Source organism: Chiloscyllium plagiosum, chromosome 12 (assembly GCF_004010195.1).
Source record: "Chiloscyllium plagiosum isolate BGI_BamShark_2017 chromosome 12, ASM401019v2, whole genome shotgun sequence".
Lineage (NCBI taxonomy): Eukaryota > Metazoa > Chordata > Chondrichthyes > Orectolobiformes > Hemiscylliidae > Chiloscyllium > Chiloscyllium plagiosum.
The window spans coordinates 33,013,472-33,037,920 of record NC_057721.1 but is presented as its reverse complement, the minus strand read 5'-3'; the positions used below and the strand labels follow the sequence as shown (position 1 = coordinate 33,037,920).

Below are 24,449 nucleotides of genomic sequence, written 5' to 3'. Positions count from 1 at the left end.
TACAAGTAAAACCTCTGATAAGCAGTATTACAGCTTAGGGTGAAGAAATAAAAAAAAACGAAAATGCTGAAAATACTCAGCTGTTTAGGCAGCACTCATGATCATGAATAGAGAAATAAAGCTATGGTTTCAAGTCAATAAGTGTTCATTATACCACATACTAAAACTATTCACCTCTATGTAAGGAAATCATTTGAATTACTGTGGGATGCATGGATGTCTGATTTCATGTCCATCATATTATAGCAACATTTCATAATTATAGTATATATTGAATAATAGATAAAATCCAAGAACTAAATCGCATTCACTGGAACAAATAAATCTTTTTGTAACTTTTTTCTGAGCTAAAGGGGTTATCTAAACAACAGACTGAAAGACATCCAAAGTAACCCACCTGTGAATGGACTACTAACAGTGGTTTCGGTGAACAGCCAAAGTCTTTATTACACCCTTGGGCCAGAATTTCAATGAAAAACTGACTAAGTCAATTGCTACTAAAGCTTTCACAAGTACCTGCTCCAGGCATCAATTTTGGCTCAGCAGGACTCACATGTTATAACAGCAAACTGTAACCATTCTACCATAATCTCTCCACTGACAGAGATCTGTAGCTAGGTTAGGTTCATGACTTTGAACTACTGAGACCTGTGATTGCTTTTTATAATAAATTTTCACACCAGTGTGTGAGGACATGAATAAAGACTGTACAAAACTCTTCATTTAAATGAAAACGTTCAACTTGAAAGATGGCATTCAACATGGTGCTCATTGCAGTCTAACATTTTAAGGAAGTACTTAGAAGAATTGACCCTACTTAATAGTATGCTTTCTGTGTAAAGTTTTAAATGCTTCATCAAACAAAATTTAGAACCTGCCATTACTTATTTCATCGGTAAGACCTACAAAAAGCCAAAATGTGATGCCACTTACTTTGATCTATAGATGTTCGATGCAGCAGAGATTATAGTAAATTGTTGTGAATAATAGTACCTTTGTAACACTTCTTTCTAATCTCCAGTACTGGAGACATAGGTGAGCGGTGATTCAAGTTTAAAAAATGCATTCCAAATTAACACATTTGTTTTTACAAAAAAATCCTTCTAATGTTAAGGAAAGATGCAATGAGACTATAAATCATTATTTCTATTCTATATGCTTCTGATATTTCAAACAAGATATAAGATAGCTGGGTGGATTCTTTACTTCTTTTCCTGACCTTGATAATCTAATACCTGTCCAAGGATAAGGGGAGGAAGCTATCAACCATCATATCAATGTACAGAAACATTGGCCAGCCATTAGTCCCAACTGCCCTCAGACTATGGCTATAGAAATCCCCAGAATGTTTTCATTGAGATACTTCCCAATAGGATCACCAATTGTATGAGCCAAAAGGCGATCTTATCCACTGAGCCTCACTGCAAAACTCCCAGGCTACATTATCCACAAGCAATATCACTAGAAACTAGTTAGTGCCTTATAATATTGGGGATAGAACAGATGGCATCATTATTGATAAAGCAAGGAACAGCTGTGGTGCACAGCAAGTAGTATCATAGTGTGGCTCATTGGGTTTATAAATGCAATAGTACATGATTTGTATGTACAAAACATCAAATTTGTACTCCACTGAAAATTTATTGGCAAATGTAAAATAGCAGTGGAGATTTTCAATAGACTGCCCTGGACTAACACTTCTTAATATACAAGTACTTAATTTTCACAGCCCAAGAGTATAATAAATCAAATATTGATTGTTGTTAAAGAAAACAAGGTTAACACCATGCCCTTTATTGTAAGGGCTCTGGATATTGTAAACTATCACAGTTGCTTCATTCTACCAACAGCAATCAGTATTTACTAAAATACATATTTGGTATGTTAATATTCTATGATAAAAGTCCTGCTAAAAATACTTCTAATTAGGCTAATAGTAATGACTAGAATCATCACTAATCCATACTGACCTTGAATAGGGTTTGGAATAGTTGGCAGGATACTTTCTATGGAAGGAAATGATAAAAGAAAAATGGAAAAAGGACATTTATAATTATATCATGCTGTCATAATACAACTTTGACACAAATGAACAATGAAGGCCTAATTTTATAGAATGATTTGAATGGAGTAATTTAAGATTTATTGTACTCAAGTCCCCTTGCTCCAGCTGCTAGTATTTTGTTGCTTTATTATCCAAACTGGCACAAAGCATTCATGACAACTGAATGTTGGTGTCACTTCTGCTGGAGTTAAGTGCCAAAATCACATTTGGTATACCATACAGAATACATAGTCTCTGTCCTATGGAGATAATGAATGTCTGTCCACATCATTTAACTTTTTGAATTGTCATTTTCCTTTAAATTTAAAATATCTTCATAGAGGGCAAGTTAGATGACAAATTGGTGATGTTGAGCTTTAAATTACAAAGAGTCGAGAAAAACATTAATCAGAATAAAAAGTTAAAACAAATGATACGACGCTGTAGATGCATTGCACCTCACTCCCCAAAATAGCCAAAAACAAATGAAATCTTCCCTCAATTATTATCAAGATAGGTTTATTTTGTCAGTGTACTACCCTTGTACCTCAACCTGCTACCTAATGCAGCTTTAAACACCATAAAAAGTATAAAATCAGGCCCAGGTTGTTTTTTGGACTATAAATTAGACTCTTAGGCCAAGGCTTTCTTGGACTGTAAGTCAAATTACTGATACTGTAAACATATGAAATCTCTCGTTGTTGTCTCACACAGGATGTCAAATATTATGTAAATGTCTGAATCAAATCACAGTTTTGTTTTTAATTGCGAAAAAAATCAACCACATTTCCAAAATTAATGAGTTGGCTAAGGAAGTCTGCAATGAGGCCATGAACAGTTTTCAAAGTAATCAATTCCTATTTGGGAAAATAGAAAATGCAACAATGCATCTCCAGCAATCAGATTGCTACTGCAAAATGGATCTAAATATTTAAGCTTTCTGTATAGCCCCTCAGAAATACATCCAACTTGATTTGTGAAGTGTTAGAGATTGCCTTGTGCACAAGAGCTTTGATATTTTCAGTCGCCATAATCCAAATAGACCAGAGAGAGAGAGAGAGAGCACAAGAGCAAGAGCTGGTGGTGGATTAACCTGAGGGTCACCATACCTCAGGCAAGGGGAGTATTTGAGAAGGAGGGTCCTTCATATTAACTTCAGCAGGAACTGAACTCACACTGTTGGCATCACTCTGAATTACAAATCAGCCATCCTGCCAGCAGGGCTAACTGACTCCACTTTACTATGTGAATGTTACGCTGCTTGTTTACAACCATGGAAGTTACTTATTCAGGACCTTCATGATACCGCTTAGTTCCCTTTTAGAATCAAAAGCACTTCTGTGTTTTTAAGCTAACTTGCAATATTTTTGTGTACTTCAAATTGTACAGTAAAAAAAATGATCTTAATTCATTGTATGCCTTTAGCCTGATAGAAGTATGGCCAGGACTAACATCAGATAATACGTTAATAGATTGCAGAATGCCCAATAATGGAACAATCACCTATTAATTCAACTTAACAGATAATATAATATTAAAATATTAATTAAGTTATAAATGATTGTGAAGTCATGAGCACTGGCTGAATACAAGATCAGCATATTTGTTCCTTATATGAGTATTAATCGCCCTCCTGCATGGAGTTCAGGGTCATCGTTATGAACAGTCTGCAGATAGACAAGATGACAGTCAAGAATATTCTCATGTGGAACTGAGCACGCTGGAAAGGATTTTCATGCTAATGTGACTCAGCAACATCCAGACACAATTTTCTATATAAAATGGAGCTCTCACGATGTCATTATTCTGAAATATCAATAGTTACTTGAAGAAAATCCCGAAAGGTGATGTACAGTTAATTGCCAATTATCATTAATACTTCGCATTGACTGATTTCAGTTAACACCATTGATAAACTCTTCCATTTCTACAAAGCTTCTAATGATAAATCAAAAGAGCTATATCACAGTTTAATTGTCTTAATGAGAGAAATTTTCACGAGAGAACTTATCTGGTATAAATGAATATTTGAGTTACACAAATTGAAATTGAGACTTCAAATACATTTTCTCTCATCAGCATTCTTGTTATCACTATAGCTCTAAGTGCTGATTAGACTAGATTAGACTCCCTACAGTGTGGAAACAGGCCCTTTGGCCCAACCAGTCCACACCGACCCTCCGGCGAGTAACCCACGCAGACCCGTTTCTCTCTGACTAATGCACCTATGGGCAATTTAGCATGGCCAATTCACCTGACCTGCATGTTTTTTTTGGACTGTGGGAGGAAACCGGAGCACCCGGAGGAAACCCACGCAGACATGGGGAGAATGTGCAAACTCCACACAAACAGTCGCCCGAGGCTGGAATCGAACCTGGGACCCTGTTGCTGTGAGGCAGCAGTGCTAACCAGTGCCGCCCCAATCATTTCATTCAAAATATAAATTACAGCATGTTGACAGTTAAAATGATACACACAATTACATATATGTGTACTTGTTGTGCAATTTCAATTATTTGTGCTGATTGGTAGAAAGTTCGATGCAATAATACATTTGGACAAATCCTAAATGACAATTAAAAGTATTCAAAATGTCTCCTTGATGCCTCAATTATTAAAAACAAACTTGTTCTGTTAGGCAAGTCGTGATGGGATCATGATAGAAACTGTTACTGGTTTCTGGGCAGTCAGATTAAAAAGCAACCAGGGTTATAGTCCCTGCCTTAAGTCTCAATAAGAAGACCATCACAGAATAATAAAACATAACATCTTATGGATAGCCCTCCAGCAGAAAGTGAGTGTGTATGCATACCTGGTGAATGTAGTATCAAGCTTTGCTGTGATGTTCCAACAGCTAAATAATTGCAATCATTCATGTTCTAAAATATCATTGAATATTAGACATTTGGGTAGGGTAAAGGACGAAAACCAATGCCAAGTGTGTTGTGCAAAACAACGTCTTAAATTATATTTGGTCAGTTGATAGCGTTAATTGAGAAAATATTGTTGGCCAGGATACCTTAATAACACTTCCTGTTTTTAGGGTAGTGAACTGGGACATTTTAATTGTTTAGGTCACTTTTGGAAAACTGTGTTCAATTCTGGTCTCTGTCCTGTAGGAAGGATGTTGTGAAACTTGAAAGGATTCAGGAAAGATTTACAAGGATGTTGGCCAGTTTGGAGGGTTCGAACTATAGGGTGAATAGGCTGGAGCTATTTTTCCTGGAGCATCAGAGACTGAGGGGTGACCATATAGAAATTTATAAAACCATTGAGGGGCATGGATAGGGTAAATAGACAAGGTCTTTTCTCCAGCACAGGGGAGTTCAAAACTGAGGGCATAGGTTTAAGGTGAGAGGAGAAAGATTTAAATGAATCTAAGGGGCAATGTTTTCATGCAGATAGTGGTGCATGTATTGAATGAGCTGCCAGAGGAAGCGGTGGAAGCTGGTACAATTACAACACTTAAAAGTACATGACAAGGAAGAGTTTAGAGGGATAGGGGCCAAATGCTGGCAAATGGGAACAGATTAATTTAGGAAATCTAGTTGGCATGGACGAATAAAACCGAAGGGTCTGTTTCTATCATATACAACTCGATGACTTATAACTGAATCAGTAGTTGTAATTTTGGACTAACAGTTTATTTCAACTAGATGAATGGAATCTTGTGCTCTCTTATTCTAATGATCCAGCCTAAATCAGGTATCCATGTGTTAGATTGGGATTGAACCCACAATCTACTGACAAACTCCAAGCAAAGAGTGTTACCAATTGAGGAAAGCTGGCATTTCAGTTACTTAACCATTCATAGTAATGTGAGAAAGTTTTGTGACAACCAAACTTACTCACTCATCCAGATTCAATTGGTCCATTGGGCAATTTCAAGGTTAATCTCTGGTACATTTTTATTAAAATGGCCTTTGAGCATTGTTAAAGTGTAACTTGAGATACGATTTCTTTTATTCACTCATGGGTGACAGATGTTGCTAGCGAGGTCAGCTGCCTTTGAGCAGGTGTTTGGGACCTGCTTTCTTCAACCACTGCAGATCAAGGAAATGTACAGAAACAGTGAAATGACTTTGAATCACATCTTTATGCTGAGGAACAAAACAGTGCAATTAATATCATGCCTCAATAGTTTAAAATTTCAGGTCCCAGAGAGAGCTCCCTATGTAAAGTATGTGTGTATGTGTGCAGTAATGGTGGTGGTGGAAGTGGGGAGATGAGGGAAATTACAATATAGCAGGAATAATGCATTACAATCTTCCTTAAACCAGCAATGAAGAATCAGAAAAAACTCATGTTCTTTGATTGTAGCGGGGTTGTTTTTCGGATTGGAGGCCTGTGACCAGTGGAGTGCCATAAGGATCAGTGCTCGGTCCACTACTTTTCATCATTTATATAAGTGATTTTGACATGAGCTTAAGAGATATAGTTAGTAAGTTTGCAGATGACACCAAAATTGGAATTGTAGTGGACAGTGAAGAAGGTTACCTCGGATTACAATAGGATCTTGATCAGATGAGCCAATGGGCTGAGGAGTGGCAGATGAAGTTTAATTTAGATCAATGTGAGGTGCTGCACTTTGGGAAAGCAAATCTTAGCAGGACTTATACACTTAATGGTAAGGTGATAAGGAGTGTTGCTGAACAAAGAGACCTTGGAGTGGAGGTTCATAGCTCCTTGAAAGTAGAGTCACAGGTAGATAAGATAACGAAGAAGGCGTTTGGTATGCTTTCCTTTGTTGGTCAGATTGAGCACAAGAGTTGGGAGGTCATGTTGCAGCTGTACAGGACATTGGTTAGGCCACTTTTGGGATATTGCATGCAATTCTGGTCTCCTTCCTATCAGAAGGATGTTGTGAAACTTGTAAGTGTTCAGAAAAGATTTGTAAGGATGTTGCCAGGATTGGAGGATTTGAGCTACAGAGAGAGGTTGAATATGCTGGAGCATCGGAGGCTGAGGAGTGACCTGAGAGAAGTTTATATAATCATGAGGGGCATGGATAGGGTAAATAGACAAGACTTTTCCCTGGGGTGGGGGAGTCCAGAACTAGAGGGCATAGGTTTAGGGTGAGAGGGGAAAGATATAAAAGAGACCTAAGGGGCAGCTTTTTCACGCAGAGGGTGGTGCGTGTGTGGGATGAGCTGCCAGAGGAAGTGGTGGAGGTCAGTACAATTACAACATTTAAAAGGCATCTTGATCGGTATATGATTAGAAAGGGTTTGGAGGGATATGGGCCAGGTGCTGGCAGGTGGAACTAGATTGGGTTGGGATATCTGGTCGACATGGACAAGTCTATTTCCATGCTGTACATCTCTGTGATTCTATAACATACAACAGTGCAGGTCCTTCAGCTCTCGATGTTATGTCGACCTTTTATCCTTGTCTAAAATCAAACTAACCTCCATACTCTACATTTTACAATAATCTATTTGCATACCCAAGGGTCACTTACATGTCCCTAATGTATCTGACTCAACTATCACTGCTGGCAGTGCATTCCACGCACCCATCTGTATCAAGAAAATATCTCTGATACCCTTACACCTTCTTCCAATCACCTGAAAATTATGCCCCCTCATGACAGCCATTCCTGCCCTGGGAAAAAGCCTCTGGCTATCCACTCTATCCATGGCTCTCATCATCTTGTGCACCTCTTTCAAGTCACCTCTCATCATTCTTGACTCCAATGAGAAAAGCCCTAGCCCCCTCAACCTTTCTTCATAAGACATGCCTTCAGTCCAGGCAGCATCCTGGTAAATCTGCTCTACATCCTCTCTAAAGATTCCACATCCTTCTTATAATGAGGCAACCAGAACTGAAAACAGTGCTCCAAATGTGGTCTAACCAGGGCTCTATAGAATTGCAACATAACTTCACGGCTCTTAAAATGAATCCTCCTGCGAATGAAAGCCATCACACCACATGCCTTCATAACAACCTATCAAATTGGGTGGCAACATTGAGGGATCTATGGGTATGGAATCCTATGGAACCCATACAGTTATCTCACACGTATGATTAACTGAGAAATCTAGGACAATATACCGATGCAATGAAACATCAAAAGCCATTTTCTGACTTTTGAAATTATAATATTTTATACTCGACAGTCATCGTTAATCACATTTTCATTAACATTGATGCACAACCAAGGAGACATGTTTTAACCTTAGTCAAGGACCAAAGTTCAATGCTCAGACTTTGAACCTAGAAAACTGTAGATTTTCCAGTTTCTAATTTTCAGCTCCCTTGATTGGAGACAATCAGCAGTCTAGCATGCAAGCTGTCACAAACTACAAACATGAACAAAATCCAAAACTGCTATTCAATGAAAAAAACATTTTCACGACTTCTATGTTAAATGAGTAGAGCCAATGGTTTACATCTGTTTTGTTTGATCTTGGCTTTTATAGGCACATCAAATATTAATTGAGCTAAAGCTGATTACAACTGGCTATTAGCTCCCTAAAAATCTCAAGTGTCAGCAGATTTTTTTCCTTTCCAGCTCTGCCTGAAGGTGTGCTATTAGAACAGTGAAAAATATATTTCATGAGCTGTCAAGGTCTAAACATTTCTCAAAAGCAATCAGGGAACCTACTTCATGATCCTTTTTCCTCCATTTTCAAGAGCTAACATAAATGTAAATTATTTATACAAAGCTCAACTTCAATTATCCTGGATCACTCTGCAGAATTGGTAAATCTGTGCAGTTTCATTGTAGGTTCCACCCATTGAATTCAGTTGGCAACTTGATTAGCATTTGAGTTATTTTCTGACAGTTAACTGAAGTTGCACTTCTAGCACATAACCAAATTAGAAGGCCTCAGGCTTACCAGAAAGTGGACATTAGCCTCCATTTAATCATTCCAGTGAGGTGCCAGGGCTAATCACACTTCTTGAAGCTGGATGCCAATTTGCTACTCTCCAATTTGTGCTACTACTTCACTGTCACTGATCTAGATTCAAGTCTGAGGGGCTTGAAGAACACTGGACCAGCAGAGACTCCATTAATGCAGAGGCATTCCCTGCAGTCCTTTTAAAGGCTCTGAAATTGAAAAGATAAGCTAAACAGCATAACAGGATACAAAACGAAGCACAGCAAGATAGCAGACAAAGACACATCTCTCCCTGATGCGCTCAATGCTTTCTGTGCTCAGTTCGAGCAGAAAGCCAGTGGCCTGGTGTCACCCACCCTGACAGCCCTGGTGCACCTGTTCCCTCCGTCACCGCTGCAGACATCAGATCGGTCTTCCTGGGAGTCAACCCAAGGAAAGCATTAGGCCCGGACAGTGACCCGGCTGTGCATTTAGATCCTGTGTGGACCAGCTGATGGAGGCATTCACTGACATCTTCAACCTCTTCCTCCTACAAGTCGAAGTCCCCACTTGCTTCAAGAAGACCACCATCAACCTAGTACCTAAGAAATCACATGCAATGTGCCTTAATGAGTACCACTCAGTAGCTCTGTACTCCATAATCCTGAAGTGATTCGAGAGGCTGGTCATGACCCACATCAACTCCAGTCTCCCCACCTGCCTCAATCCATGCAATTCACCTACAGGCATAACTGGTCTACAGCAGACGCTGTTTCCCTAGCCCTTCCCTCATCTCAGGAACATCTGGATAATAAGGACACCCACGTCAGACTCCTGATCATCAACTACCAGCTCCACCTTCAATGCCATAATCCCTTCCAGAATGATCACAAAACTCCGAGACCTTAGTCATGTCTCCACCTCCTGCATCTGAATCCTCAGCTTGCTGACCCACAGACTGTAACCAGTGAAGATCAACAACAGCACCTCCTTCATGATAACACTCAACACTGGTACCCCCCACCCATTTTCAGCCCCCTACTGTACCCCCTGTATACCCATGACTGTGTTGCCAAATTCCAAATGAACACCATCTACAGGTTTGCTGACGACACCATCATGGTAGGATGGATATCAAACAACGATGAGTCAGAATACAGGAAGGAGATAGAGGTCTTGGTGTCATGGTCTTCACAGTGGAAGACATGAGTAATATCCCAACAATAAAAGGGAGTCAGGGGGCTGAGTTGAGTAAGGTTGCCATTACAAAAGAGAAAGTGCTAGAAAAGCTAAAAGGTCTTAAAATTGATAAATCTCCTGGCCCCAATGGGCTATATCCTAGAGTTCTGAGAGAAGTGGCTGAGGAAATAGCGGAGGCGTTGGTTGAGTCAGGGAAAGTCCGGGATGATTGGAAGATCGCTGTTGTAACCCCCTTGTTTTGCAAAAAATAAACCATTGTTTGTGAAGTGTTTAGAATCATCTGTGAATGGAATGTGATGCGACAGAAGTACTATCGTTTTCTTACTGTTACATTGAAATTTTTTTCTTCTTTTGAATGTATACAGAAAATGACAAAAAAAAGTTGAAAGAGCCAGTTTCAAGATAGAAACAGTCTGATGTAATTGAACAGCTGAAGATTTTCGGAGGATGCGACTGTATGATTGTACCTGGCTTCTGTTCCTATTCTTACCTTCTTATCTACTAAATGTTCCTCATAACTTTACCCTTTATCAATAAAACAATTAGCCATCTTCAAACTTGTTAAATCTTCTGTTTCCTCATTTTGCCAAAGCAAATAAGCTCAATTTTTCTAATATTTCCTTCCAGCCAGATTTTCTTTCCTTCCCAGAAGTGAACATCGATTGGGTCAAATTAATGTCTGACCTAATTAATTCATTGAAAAAATCCCGCTAATAATGAAATCCGATACTTATTTACTACTTTTCTTAAGTAAATTAATTTATCTTCTGTAATTCGCAGGTTATTTTCTTGATCAGTATGTTGTACTGTGATTCCATTTTACATGTATTCCATTTCCTTGGTTCCAAACAATTTATTTCACAATGACCAGATTAAATTGTGCAAATCGTTCTTTTACAGGAAAGTACCAAAGAGAAAGGAAAGATTGGATTTAATTCCTCTTACACAGAACCATAAAAACAAGACAGTTGGGGCTGTTCAACCTATCTAGTCCATGCTGACCCAAAGACACCCAGATGCCCTTCCTAATTTCATCTTTCAGCACACAGCCCATAGACATGCTTGAATCTTTCTCTAATATTCAGGCTGCCTTCTTACTTGATGGCATCTGCAAAGATTTTACTCATACAACTTCAATATAGGAGACTAGGACCCGTGGCACAGCCTTAGAATTAGAGGGGGTAAATTCGGAACAGAAATGCGGAGACATTTCTTCAGCCAGAGAGTGGTGGGCCTGTGGAATTCATTGCCACAGAGTGCAGTGGAGGCTGGGACGCTAAATGTCTTCAAGGCAGAAATTGATAAATTCTTGATGTCACAAGGAATTAAGGGCTATGGGGAGAATGCGGGTAAGTGGAGTTGAAATGCCCATCAGCCATGATTGAATGGCGGAGTGGACTCGATGGGCCAAATGGCCTTGCTTCCGCTCCTATGTCTTGTGGTCTTATGGTGCAATGAGAACAACCTTTCTCTTAATATCAGCAAAACTAAAAAACTGATTACTGACTTCAGAAAGAGAGGAGGAGAACATGCCCCCCTATTTACATTAACAGAGCAGAGGTTGAGAGAGTGGAGCGTCAAGTTTCTAGGAGTGATGATAACTGATAACCTGCCCTGGACTTCCCATGTGGATGCAAAGGTCAAGAGGCACAACAATACATCTTCTACCTCAGCTGGAAATTTGGCATGTCCATAAGGACCCTCACCAACTTTTACAGATATACCATTGAAAGAATACTGTCCAGGTGGATAATGGCCTGCTAAAGCAACTGCTTTACCCAGGACAGTCAAAAACTACAGAAGGTTGTTTGTATAGCCCAGACTATCACAGAAGCCAACCTCTCAGCCAACCTCTCAAGCCATTTACAAGGCTTGTTGCCAAGGAAGTCTGCCAACAACAAAAAAGACCCATTGCAGCTCAGTAATGCTCTCCTACAACTCTTCCATCAGGCAGATGATACAGAAACCTAAACACATGCACCAGCAAGTTCAGGAATAGCTTCTTTCTGGCTATTATTAGACTGATGAATAGATTCTCTCACTTCAATTAATGCTCATCTTGCTAATGTTAATCTTGCCGAGCCCTGTGTGATGTAACCCGTTTGCCTCTGTCTAAATTTTTATTTTGCCCTATGATCTGCCTGTTCTGTTCACAAACAAAGCTTTTTGCTGTACTTAGGTGCATATGACAATAAATAAATCAAATCAAATTGGAGTTTATGCAGTGCAACTACTGGTTAAACTTGAGGCATTTCACAAATGGGTCACAAAATGAACACTCAATATTGAAATGAGGCCTTGGACTCCGTTTGGATGGCTGCCAGGTTCATATAAAACAAAAAAACACTGACAAAATTCACAATGGCCTAAACGCATGTGTGGATTAGACAGTTTTACTGGTAAATTGCAACTGTAAGGCTAGTGCAGTTATGCTAATTTGTCCTCCAAAATGCTGGCACTTTCACAATTTACTTAAATGCTTCTCCTTGATATTGTGCAAGGCAAAACATTTGAAATAACAAGGATAGTTAAAGTGAGTTTCATACTTCCACCAGTGCAAAACAAGTTACTTGTACTTACTACACTTTATTGGATAGAAAGAGAAGAACATCAGAAATAAGAGCTGGATCAGAGTATTTGGCCCTTCAAGCCAGCTCTGCCATTCAAGTAAAATCCTGCCTGTTATTCTATTTCCCCACATTCTTCACGTCCCTCAATACTCTTAGTACTCAAAATCCTATTGACCTCTAATTTGGAGATAGTCAAAGGCTGAGTATAACAAACTATTTGAGTGAAGAAATTTCTTTCCAAATCAGTGCCAAATGGCTCCTAGATCTAAGACTGTGACTCGTGTAGCTCATTTGTCCATCAATATACCACCACAAGATTTTATTAAAGTTCACTGAGTCATATATTTAACATTGTTCCTGTAAAGAATATTCAAAAATGTGTTTAAAAATACACTCATGCATTTTATCTCCACATTGATTGAATAACTTATGCCAAGATCTTCCAAATTACCTTTAAGGTAATTAGCCAAGAATGAAGTCTGAAATGTGCCATTCATACTAATTGATAACTGCATGAATTTGGTTGAGGGTATGTAACTGTCTAATCTATGATTTACATCAGGGGTCTATATGGATTGATGGGCACTAAGAGCTCTTCTAATGTTGTGTGAGCTGCACTAAAAAGTAAGTCACTGCCATACAAGGTCACAGCTAAGGCCATAAAAAAAAGAAGAGACTGAACCCACGTCTTCACAGGACAGATTCAGATCAGACCTCATGGAAGTAGCAAAAGTTGTCAAAAGTGTAGCTTGATCAGTAAGATTTAAATTGCAAACACAGAAATTGCTGGAAAATCTCACCAGCTCCAGCAGCACCTGCGGAGAGAAACAGAGTCAACATACATTGACCCTTCTTCAGATCTGATTTTGTTTCTGATTTCCATCATCTGCAGTTCTTTTGTTGATTTGGTTAAGATTTAAGTTGCCCTTGTTGTATGTCTTCAAGTGGGTATGACCATATTTTATGTACATCTGACACAATATGATGTCTTCTGTTACATGAAGAAAGTGAACAAGCAAAAGGCATGAGGAAAAGTCTTCCAGCAAACTGTGGTATTTGAATTAAAAACCCATATTTTAATTGAGCAATTTCATTTAAGTGATTTCAAGGATGAAAGAAACTATAATAACTCTTACAACACAATTGTAAGGTCACAATTTCAACACTTGAGGGAATGAAATTAGAGAAAAGGATGAATGTTCAGCCCAACATGAAATGGAAACTCCCCAGTTTGGTAACAGACTGATCTCCCACTGATACTTATCAACACAGAGTCTATCTACAATTGATTTGATGAGTTTTTTTTCATTGGTGTGTGAAAGCAGGTAGAGTCAGACAAGTTGACAATCTGCAGTATCTCTTACCTCATAAAAGTGAACAAGAAGGCAGGAGTGCAACTCCTTCAGCTTTTCCATTTTTTCAACAGTTTGGAGGTTCTTTCAGTTTGTGCGGATGTGAATGAGACTGCAGGGTGGATGAGCTAACTGAGCACAGTGCTATGGTACAGGAAGCCATTTAACAAGGGAGAGTAAAAAGGAATGTAATGATAGGAGATGACAGTATAGTGAGGAAGAGAATTCCAAAGACTCACAACCCTCAGAGATTTATTTTCCTTATCTGTACCTTAGATGGGTATCCTTGGATTTTAAAACTATGATCCCTAGTTCTAGATTATCCCACAACAGGCATTATCCTTGTAACATCCACCAGGTGAAGGCCCCTCTCATATATTTCAATTGTCACGTTTGACTTGTCTAAACATCAGAGGATAATGGGCTAGCCTGTCTAGCCTTTCCTCATCCAACTACCCACTCATTCCAGATATTCATCTGGTAAACATTGTCTGAACTGGTTCCGATATATTAACATCTTTCTGTGAGTCAGGTGACCAATACTGTGCACAGTAGCTTCGGTGTGGTCTCACCAATGTCCTGCATTACTGAAACATAACAACTCTCGTCTTGCATTCAATTACTCTCACAATAAAACATAACATTCTATTAGCTTACCTGATTACTTGCTGTACCAGCACTCTAACCTTCTGTGATTCATGCACTAGGATATCCAGATCTCTCTGCTCCTCAGATCTCCATAACCTCTCACATTTAGAAAAATGCTTCTTTTTTATTCTTTCTGCCAAAATGGACAATTTCACTTTCCCACATTGCACTACCAGACCTTTGCCCATTCACTTAACCAATCGATAACTCTTTGTAGATTCCTCATATCCTCTTCATAACTCATTCTCCAAACAATATTTATGTCATCAACAAATTTAGCTATATACTTTAGTTCCTTCATGCAAATCATTTACATAAATTGCAAAGGTTTGAGGTCTCAGCATTGGTAAACCACTCATGACATTCTGTCAGCCTGAAAAATATAATTTATTCCTACTCTTTGCTTCCTGTTAGCCAGCCAATACCTTCTATGCATGCCAATATGTTACCCCTACACCATGAGCTTTTACTTTCCACAATAACCATTAATGTTGCACCTTATCAAATGCTTTCTCAAAGTCTAAGTATAATACATTCACTGGTTCCCATTCATCTACAGCACGAGTTACTTCTTCAAAGAAGTCCAAAAAAATTAATGAAACATGATTTCCCTTCAGAAAACTATATTCGTTCTTCCTGATGATCTAGAATTTATCTAAGTGCCCTGATGTAACATCTGCCAGATGTTAAGCTAACTGGTCTATAGTTTTATTTTGCTTTCCGCCTCCTATTTTTGAATGAACGAGTTACTTTAGTTATTTTCCAGGCTGAAGGAAACTTCCCTAAATCTAATGAGCTTTGGAAAATTAAAACTACTGCATTAACAATTTTACCAGCTACTTCTTTTAAGATCCTGGGATGAAATCCATTACGACATGGGGACTTGTCAACTTGCAGTTCAAACAATTTACTCACAGTTATTTCCCAGGTAATGGTAATTTTCTTGAATTCCTCCCTCCATTAGAATTCCTGATTTGTAGCTTAATACAGGATGTTACTTGCATCCTCTCGAGTGAAGATGGACATAATCCATCTTTAAATTTTTATCCTCCATTACTAATTCCACATTCATTTTCTAGATGACCAGCATGTACTTTGTTAACTTGTCTTTTAATATTCAAAAGAAACTTTCCTGACTTATTTTCTTTTTTTTGGCAAACTTTATCTTATACTTTACAGATAGTGAATGTTAATCCATCATTCAAAAAACGAAGAGAGACAGAAACCAAGAAAATACGGGCCAGTTAGTTTATAGTCTGTCATTGGGAAAACGCAAGAAGCTCTGCTTAAAGATTTTATAACAGGTCACTTAGGTAGGTACAATCACATAATCAGGCAAAGTGATTATGACTTTGTGATCATTAGATTGTATAGCAAAATAGGCTATTCAGCTCATTGAGTGGGGTTCACCATTCGATTAGATCATGGATGATGTAATAACCCATAACTCCACTTTATTACCCTTTCCTGATAATCCTTGATTCTTGTGATGGTTAAAAATCTGTCTATCTCAGTGTTGAGTATACTGAACAACACAGCTTTGACACCTCTCTGTGGTAAAGAATTCCACAAATTCACTACGCTATGAGAGAAGGAATTCTTCCTTATTCTTGCTTTAAATGTGCGACCCCTTATTCTGAAATTATACCCTTTGGTCCTAGACGGTTCCACAATGGGAAGCAACCTTTCTGAATCTACATTGTCAAGTCCACTAAGAATCTTAGACATTTCCATAAGGCCTCCAATTTAAAAAAAAATCAACGAGTATGGGACCAATCCTACTCAGCTCTCCACATGAGACAGTCTCTTCATTCCTGGCATGAGCCTAGTGAACCTTCTCAGGACTACCTTCAAAGTCAATTTGTCCTTCCTTAGACAAGAGACACAACTATTCACAGTATTCCAGTTGTTGTCTAACTAGCACCTTGAATAGTTTGTGCAAAATTTCAATACTTATATACTCAATTTTCTTTAAAAAAATGTTCAACATTTTATTTGCCTTCTCTATTACCCACTGAACTTTCATGCTCGCATTTTGTCATTCATGGATGAGAACTCCCAAATGCCTCTGCAGTCTTTTTTTCCATGTAAGTAATGTTCAGCTATTCTATCCTTCCAACCAAAGTGCATAACCTCACATTTTCTCACAATCTACCTACCAAGTTCTTGCCCATTTGTTTAACTTGTCTGTATCCCTCTGCAGACTCTCCTTGTCATTCTCACCACTGGTCTTCCTACCTATTTTTGTATCATCTGCAAACTTAACTAAAGTACATTCACTTCCCTTATCCAAGTCTTTACATCATGTTGAAAATAATTGTGGCCCCAGCACGGATCCCGGTGACACTCCGCAGGCTGCCATCCTGAGAATACCTTACTATCCCAAATCTCTGTCTTCTTCTGAGCTAGACAATCTTCTGCCCATGCTAATGTATGCTTCCCCCAACTCCATCACCTTGTATCTTTTTTTAAATAGTCTTATGTGTGTTATGTTATAGAATGCCTTCATATAATATAAAAACATAAAATTCACTGAGTCCTCTTTATCTATCCAGCTTGTTATGTCCTCAACTCTAATAAATATCTCAAATATTTCCCCTTCATGAAGACATGCTAACTCTGGTTGTTCATATTATGTGTTACTAATTAAAAGTATACCTACTTTATGATGGACTATAACATCTTCCTGATGACAGATGTTAGGGTAATTGATCCATAGTTACCTAATTCTTTTGTCTCCCTTTTTTTAATAAGGGCATCACATTGGAAATTTTCAAATCATCTGTGACTTCTACAGAATTTTCCAGAATCTTGGCAGATTACAATCAATGCATCTACTTTCTCTGTAGCTACTCCTTTTAGATTTCCTCGGATACAAGCTATCAGGTCCAGTTTTAGCCACATTATATTCAGTGATAGTAACTATCACTTGATAAAACTGTGTTAATTTCTTTCCTCACCTCCCTTGCCACTTATTTAGCTTTTTTGGAATTTTTAAAATTTTCTATAGTGAAGATTGCAGCAAAATGTTTATTCAACTCCTCTGCCAGCTCCTAGTTCCACATTATTAATTCCCCAGTGTCATTCTCTAAGGGGCCTATGTTCACATGATTCTTTTTTCCCTTATTTATATAAGCTCTTACTGTTCACTTTTATAGTTCTTGATAGTTTAACCAAGAGTTTGATGTTTCCATCCTTATTTATTTATGATCATCTTTTGTTGGTTTTTGAAACTGTCCCAATTATCTGACTTTCGACTATTCCTTGCCACATGTATGTTATTTTTTTTCCAATTTCAAATTATCCTGAGCTTCCATGGTTAACCATGCTTAGCCTTTACTTTTCCTGGAATATTTCTCCTTCACTACAATTCAGTTTTATTGCAAATCATTCACTATATTTTTCAACATAACTACATTTTTAAAGGTCTGCCAATGTTCATCATTAGTCTTATCTGCTGAACTTCTTTCCCAGTCCATTTTAGCCAACTCCATTCTCATCACTACATAAATAGTCTTATTTAAGTTTAGCATAATTATTTCTGACCCAAGGAAAACTGCCTCTAGCAAATGCGGAGTCATCAAGAATCAGGGGAAAACTCTCCACTGATTGGAGTCATATGTGGCACAGGGGAAGATCATTGTTGTTAGTGAGTTTTGAGAAGATTTGTAGCTCAGTTCAAGGTTCTGGATGTAGGTTTGCTCACTGAGCTGGAAGGTATGTTTTCAGACATTTCGTCACCATACTAAATAACACCTTCAGTGAGCCTCTGGATGAAGCATTGGTAGTGTAGCCCACTTTCTACTTATGTTTGGGTTTCGTGGGTTGGTAATGCAATTCCTGTGGTGACATCATTTCCTATGGCGATGTCATTTCCTATTCTTTTTCTCAGGGGGTGGTAAATGGAATCTAAGTCAATGTGTTTGCTGATAGAGTTCCAGTTGGAATGCCATGCTTCTTGGAATTCTCATCTATGTCTCTGTCTGGCTTGTCCTAGGATGGATGTATCATCCCAGTCAAAGTGGAGTCCTTTCTCATCTGTATGTAAGGATACTAGTGAGAGTGGGTCATGTCTTTTTGTAACTAGTTGGTGTTCATGATACATCAAAGGTATCTCAGAAATGACTGCCAGGCTACTCAGACCCCTCGGCATCACAGTAGCCCACAAACCCACCAACACACTAAACCAGCAGCGAATGAACTTAAAAGATCCTATACAGACAACAAACAAAACTAATGTTATTTACAAAATACCTTGCTAGAACTGTAACAAACACAGCATTGAACAAACAGGCAGAAAACTAGCCACCAGGATACATGAACATCAACTAGCCACAAAAAGACATGACCCACTCTTACATACAGATGAGATACAAAATAACTTGCTAGAACAGTAACAAACACAGCATTGAACAAACAGGCAGAAAACTAGCCACCAGGATACATGAACATCAACTAGCCACAAAAAGACATGACCCACTCTTACATACAGATGAGAAAGGACACCACTTCGACTGGGACAACACATCCAACCTAGTAAAGCCAAATAGAGACATACATGAGAATTCTTAGAAGCATGGCATTCTAACTGGAACTCTATCAACAAACACGTTGACTTGGATTCTATTTACCACCCCCTGAGAAAAAGAATAGGAAATGACATCACCACAGGAAATGACATCACCAACTCAAGGAAAATTAAACATATAAATAGACAGTGGGCTACACCACCAGTGCTTCATCCGGAGGCTCATTGAAGATGTTACCCAGTATGGTGACAAAACATCTGAAAATGAACCTTGCAGCTCAGTGAGCAAACTACATCCTCACCATTGGCATTATAGCAGGTCAGTCATCTCAGCTCCAGGACTTAATCAATGCTTCACCAATGATCTGCCCTCCATCATAAGGCCAGACCTGGGGATGTTTACTGATGATTGTACAATGTTGTGCATCATTCATTACTCCTCAGATACTGAAGCAGTCCACATCCAAATGCAACTAAACCCAGACAATAGTCAGGCTTTGGCTGAAAATTGGCAAGTAATATCTTTGCCATATAAACGTTAGGCAATGACCATCTCCAAAAGGAGAGAATCTAACCATGAGTGTTACTATCACTACCTCACTGGTTTATCAATATCTGAGGGGGTTACCATTGACGCGAAACTAAATAGACTAGACATAAAAAAACTGTGGCTAAAAGGTGAAGAATCCTATCGTGACTAACTCCTCAAAAGCCAATCTATATCTCTGAAGCATAATACTTGCTTGAATCGAAGCAGCTTCAACAACACTCAAGAAGCTTGACACCACCCAGAACAAAGCAGTCCAATTGTTTGGCACTACATCGGCAAACATCCACCATTTCCACCATTGACACTTAGTAGTAACAGTATCTACCATCTACAAAATGCTCAACTGGAACTCACCAAGACTTCTTAGTCAAGGCACCTTCCAAGACCATAACCATAACCACTAGAAGGATAAGGGCAGGAGATCCACAATAATACACGACCTGCAGGTTCCCCTCCAATCCACTCACTATCCTTTCTTCGCAATGTATTTCTGTTCTTTCAGTGTTGCTGGGTCAAAATTCTGAAACCACCTCCCAAACAGTATTGTCAGTCTACCGATAACACACGGATTGCAGTGCTTCAAAAAGGAAACTCACCAACAACTTCTCGAGGGCAACTGGGAATTGGCAACACATGCTTGTCCAGCCAGCGATGCCTACATTCCATGAATGATTAAAACAAGGTTTCTCACAATAAAACTCAATTCTAAATTTTACTGTGGTATGTTCACTGTTTCCTAGGAGGTCTTGAGCTCTGAGATAATTCATAAAACCAGCTTTATTAAACATTTCCAGTCCAAAATATCCTGGTTCCTGGCTGGATCTATAACTAACTGCTCTTGCAAACTGTCCTGAATAACCTCTTTGAATTTGCCCCGTAGCTACCTCTGCTAATTTGATTTTTCTAATCTACCTGAAGATTAAACTTACTCATGAATAATGTTCTGCCCAATTTTACATGCCAGCTTTATATCCTGATTTATGTTCTATCCTACAGAATAGCTGCTGCTAGTGGGCCTATAGACTACTTCCAATGGGGAACGTTCCTCTTATTTCTTACCTCCACCATTATGGATTCTGTATCTTTTAATTCAAGATCATTGTTTGCTGTCAGGGCAGTACAGTGGCTCAATGACTAGCACTGCTGCCTCATGGTGTCAGGGACCTGCATTTGATTCCAGCCTCAGGTGACTGTCTGTGTGGAGTTTGCATATTCTCCTCGTGGTCCTCCAATTTCCTCCCACAGTCCAAAGATATGCAGGGTAGGTGGATTTGCCATGCTAAATTGCACATAGTGTCCAGTTATGTGCAGGTTCTGTGGATTAGCCATGAGGAATGTCAAGTTACAGGAACAGGGGCGAGTCTGGGTGGGATTCTCTATGGATAGTCAGTGTGGACTCAGTGGGCTGAATGGTCTGTTTCCGCACTGTAGGGATTCTGTAATGATTCACATTCTATCTTATCCTAAGAGGTCTACCCATCAGCCTTTCCTTCTTGCATGTCCTTTTGAAAAGTGACCTAAATATTTAAAAATTCAGCTAAATATTTAGCTCCCATCTTTGATCTCTTTGTAACCACGCATCAGCAATGGCTATAAAACCAAGCCCATTAAACTTTATTAGTGTTATTAATTCATTTAAGTAAAGAACCATCAATTTTACCTTTTTACCATGCTCCCCCTTATCAATGTTATTCATTGCATTTTTAAAAAATACTTGTACACTGTCCCTTTTTTGACCCATTTTAGGTAATAGCTGTCCTTCCATGCTGTCATTTCTTTTGCTTTGTAAGCCTGCATATCACCTGTCCCAAATCATGCCCCCAGCAACATTCCTGCCCACACTCCCACTCTATACATTCACCTTGTTTTCAGCTCTAATTTCTTGATTCTCCAGGACAGTTGTCCCAGGAAGGTTCAAGCACAGCTTGTCCCCACTGGAACAGCTCCCTTCTACCCCAGTGGTACGAGTACCCAAAGAAATCAAACCTTCCACCCACACCATTCTTTGAGTCACTCATTTCACTCCTTGGCTTCACTTACATTAAGCTAGTTTGCTTGTGTCACAGGTAGTAATCCCAAAATTATTACCTTTGAGGCTCTATATTTTAATTTAGCTCCTAACTGTTCAAAATCTTTAAGCAGAACCTTCTTTCTAATTCTATGTATATTATTGGAAGCAGTATGAATGATCACAACTATATCCATCCTCTGTCACACTTATTTCCTCTTTAGACCTAAGTAAATGCCCTTAACCCAGCAAGGCAGCACAACTCATGCCTTTGGTTTCAGTAAACAGCACCTATCCCTCGCTATTATTATGTTCCAATTTCCTCCTCTCATTTGAAAGGCTCCCCTGTGTCATGGTGCTCGGTCAGTTTGTTCATTCTCCATGCAGTTCCTACTCTTGATCAAACAGCTGGCAAAACTTTACATCTATTCAACAATTGCAGGGGATGAGGCTCCTCAAATGTCACTACCAGGCTCCTATTGCTGCCTAACCTACCGACATGCCATCCCATTCCTAATCACATTCAAAATTTGCATGACCTAATCTGAGGGATGTGATCACTTCCTGCACCAAAATGTCCAAGTAACCTTCACCCGCCTTGATGTGGTGCAATATAGTCCAGACTCCCACTCCTCAGCTCAGATCCAAAGTTCCCCAAGCTGCAAATACTGACTACATTGTGTTTGCTCCAGATCATATTGATGTCCAGTAGCTCCCACAAGTGCAATACACCACCCATCTTGCCATTACTGCTGGGTTTTATTTTCATTATTAATTGATTACACAGATAGCCTTGATTTTTACACGCTGTTGTAAACTGTGCAATATATATTTTCTAATAGCATTTATTTCAAGCTTGAGTTCTTGGATTCTGGGTTAGTGACAGACATGCATTTTTATGTGGGCCTAAAGTTAATAATTATCTTATAAGTATTGCTATAGTCATGGCAATCACTTTTAAACCTGTTTTTGAGATCTAGTTTAGATTTTACTTTCCTTGGTGTACATTGATGAGTTTTATAACTAAACACAATGAACAAGCTCTGGTTCAGAAGGCCATGAGTGATTTTATATAAGCTTAAAGGTAACACCCCATGGCTTAGACAGAGAACCATTTTTTAGTTTTGCATTGCTTTTGGGGCAGTCCCAGGATGAAAGTGGCTTTACAGACCAGTTTTTCTGAGAAGGGAAAATCTATTTGGGGCTTGGTTAGCTCAGTTGGCTGGTTTGCATTATCAAGAGGTGCCAACAACATGGGTTCAATGCCTTCACCAGCTTAAATTACCATGAAGGATTCTCATTCTCAATCTCTCCTCTCACTTGAGGTGTGGTGACTGTCAGGTTAAACCATCATCAGTCACGTCTCTCCAAGAAGAGAGTTGCCGTCTGGTCCAGTAGGACTATAGAGACTTTATCTTTACCTCGATGGTAAAACTAGACTTATATTAGAGTAAAGAGTTAGTGTTAATCCTACAGTAGAATTGTTGGGGATTAAACATAAACTGAAGAGATGCTTGAAAGTGAGTACATTTGCGCTTATGAGCATAATAGTGTCAGGAAGAAATTTTCTGTAGTTACAGTTTATAAGTCACAGTGACTTATACCTATCAAAATGTTTGACATAGGGACTCAGGTGTGAGTACTGTACAGGTGGTGGTTCTGGGTGCTGGACAGGTGTGTTTTGGGTACAAAAGAAAACCTGTCTTCTTTCTCTATAATTTATAAAGGAGTACTAGGGAACTAACTAATAGGATTATACTTTTATTATGTGTTTAAAAGTATTTGAAATTGAGCTATAATTAGAAAGTTTGATTTATTTTATTTTATTTATATTTCTTTTGATATTAAACTTTTCTTTTATTGTTAAAAAAATCTGCTGCAGCATATCTTTATGTTTCAGTGTGAGGCAACTTTGTTAAAAACTAAAATTATGCAAGCTATGATCTATCAAGTCAGATTTCAGTCTGGATTCTGACTTGACCAGTAATAATATCAGCTAGGATCATAACAGCTTGAAGAATCACAACTCTTCCCACTTTGCTGTAACTTTATATCTCTTTGACAAAAGCATAAATCTTATACTAAACTGGCTATTTTTAAGAAAAAAAAAGGAAAAAAAAAACTGGAGATCTAAATAAAACTAAACATCTTACTTCTACTTCAGTGTTTAGACATACTCATGAGTCAGTTGCTTCATTTAGGCAAAACCAAACAGAAATCTTTTTCTTGCCTCCTTGAGGCACTCAACTCCAGCAGTTTTTTCTAAGTTACATTCAAGTGCTAGGTCACACCAAGTCATCCATTTAGACATGACCTTACATCAAAATGCTCTTGCAATATTTGCCAACCTCTTTCCTAACTCCAAATTATTACAGGACAAGAGAAGAAAGGGAAAAAAAAACCAAATCCAAACCAAAGCTCCATATTAAAATTAATATTTGTGTTATGTTCATTAGAACTATGAGTATGTTCCCTCTTCATAAAATGCACAATACAGCTGTTCTAGTATCTGCTTGGATTACATGTCTTATATTCCAGCTCAAATCATATAAGCTGATTGTGAATCTTTCTGTTAGAATGACCATAATTGAATTTGAACAATTCAGTCATGAAATAATACATACTAGAATCTGACTGAAGGAAGGAACAAAATTGACATTCCATTGATGAAGTTTTTCTTTCAGTTCCTAACATCACTTCCCCCTTTAACATGGATATTGCCTGA

The 24,449-nt window shown here is 38.6% G+C and overlaps 1 protein-coding gene across 3 annotated transcripts in view; it reads right to left on the bottom strand.

The window, feature by feature from the left end:
- LOC122555092 (limbic system-associated membrane protein-like) overlaps positions 1 to 24,449 on the bottom strand; it is an 841,008-nt gene that overhangs the window by 80,765 nt on the left and 735,794 nt on the right. For 2 of the 3 annotated variants that reach the window (XM_043700768.1, XM_043700769.1), the window contains exon 7: positions 1,971 to 2,006. The exons of the other annotated variant lie outside the window; for it this stretch is intronic. In XM_043700768.1, coding sequence (XP_043556703.1) covers positions 1,971 to 2,006 — 36 coding nt within the window. The remainder of the gene's footprint in view (positions 1 to 1,970; positions 2,007 to 24,449) is intronic. 3 annotated transcript variants of the gene reach the window in all.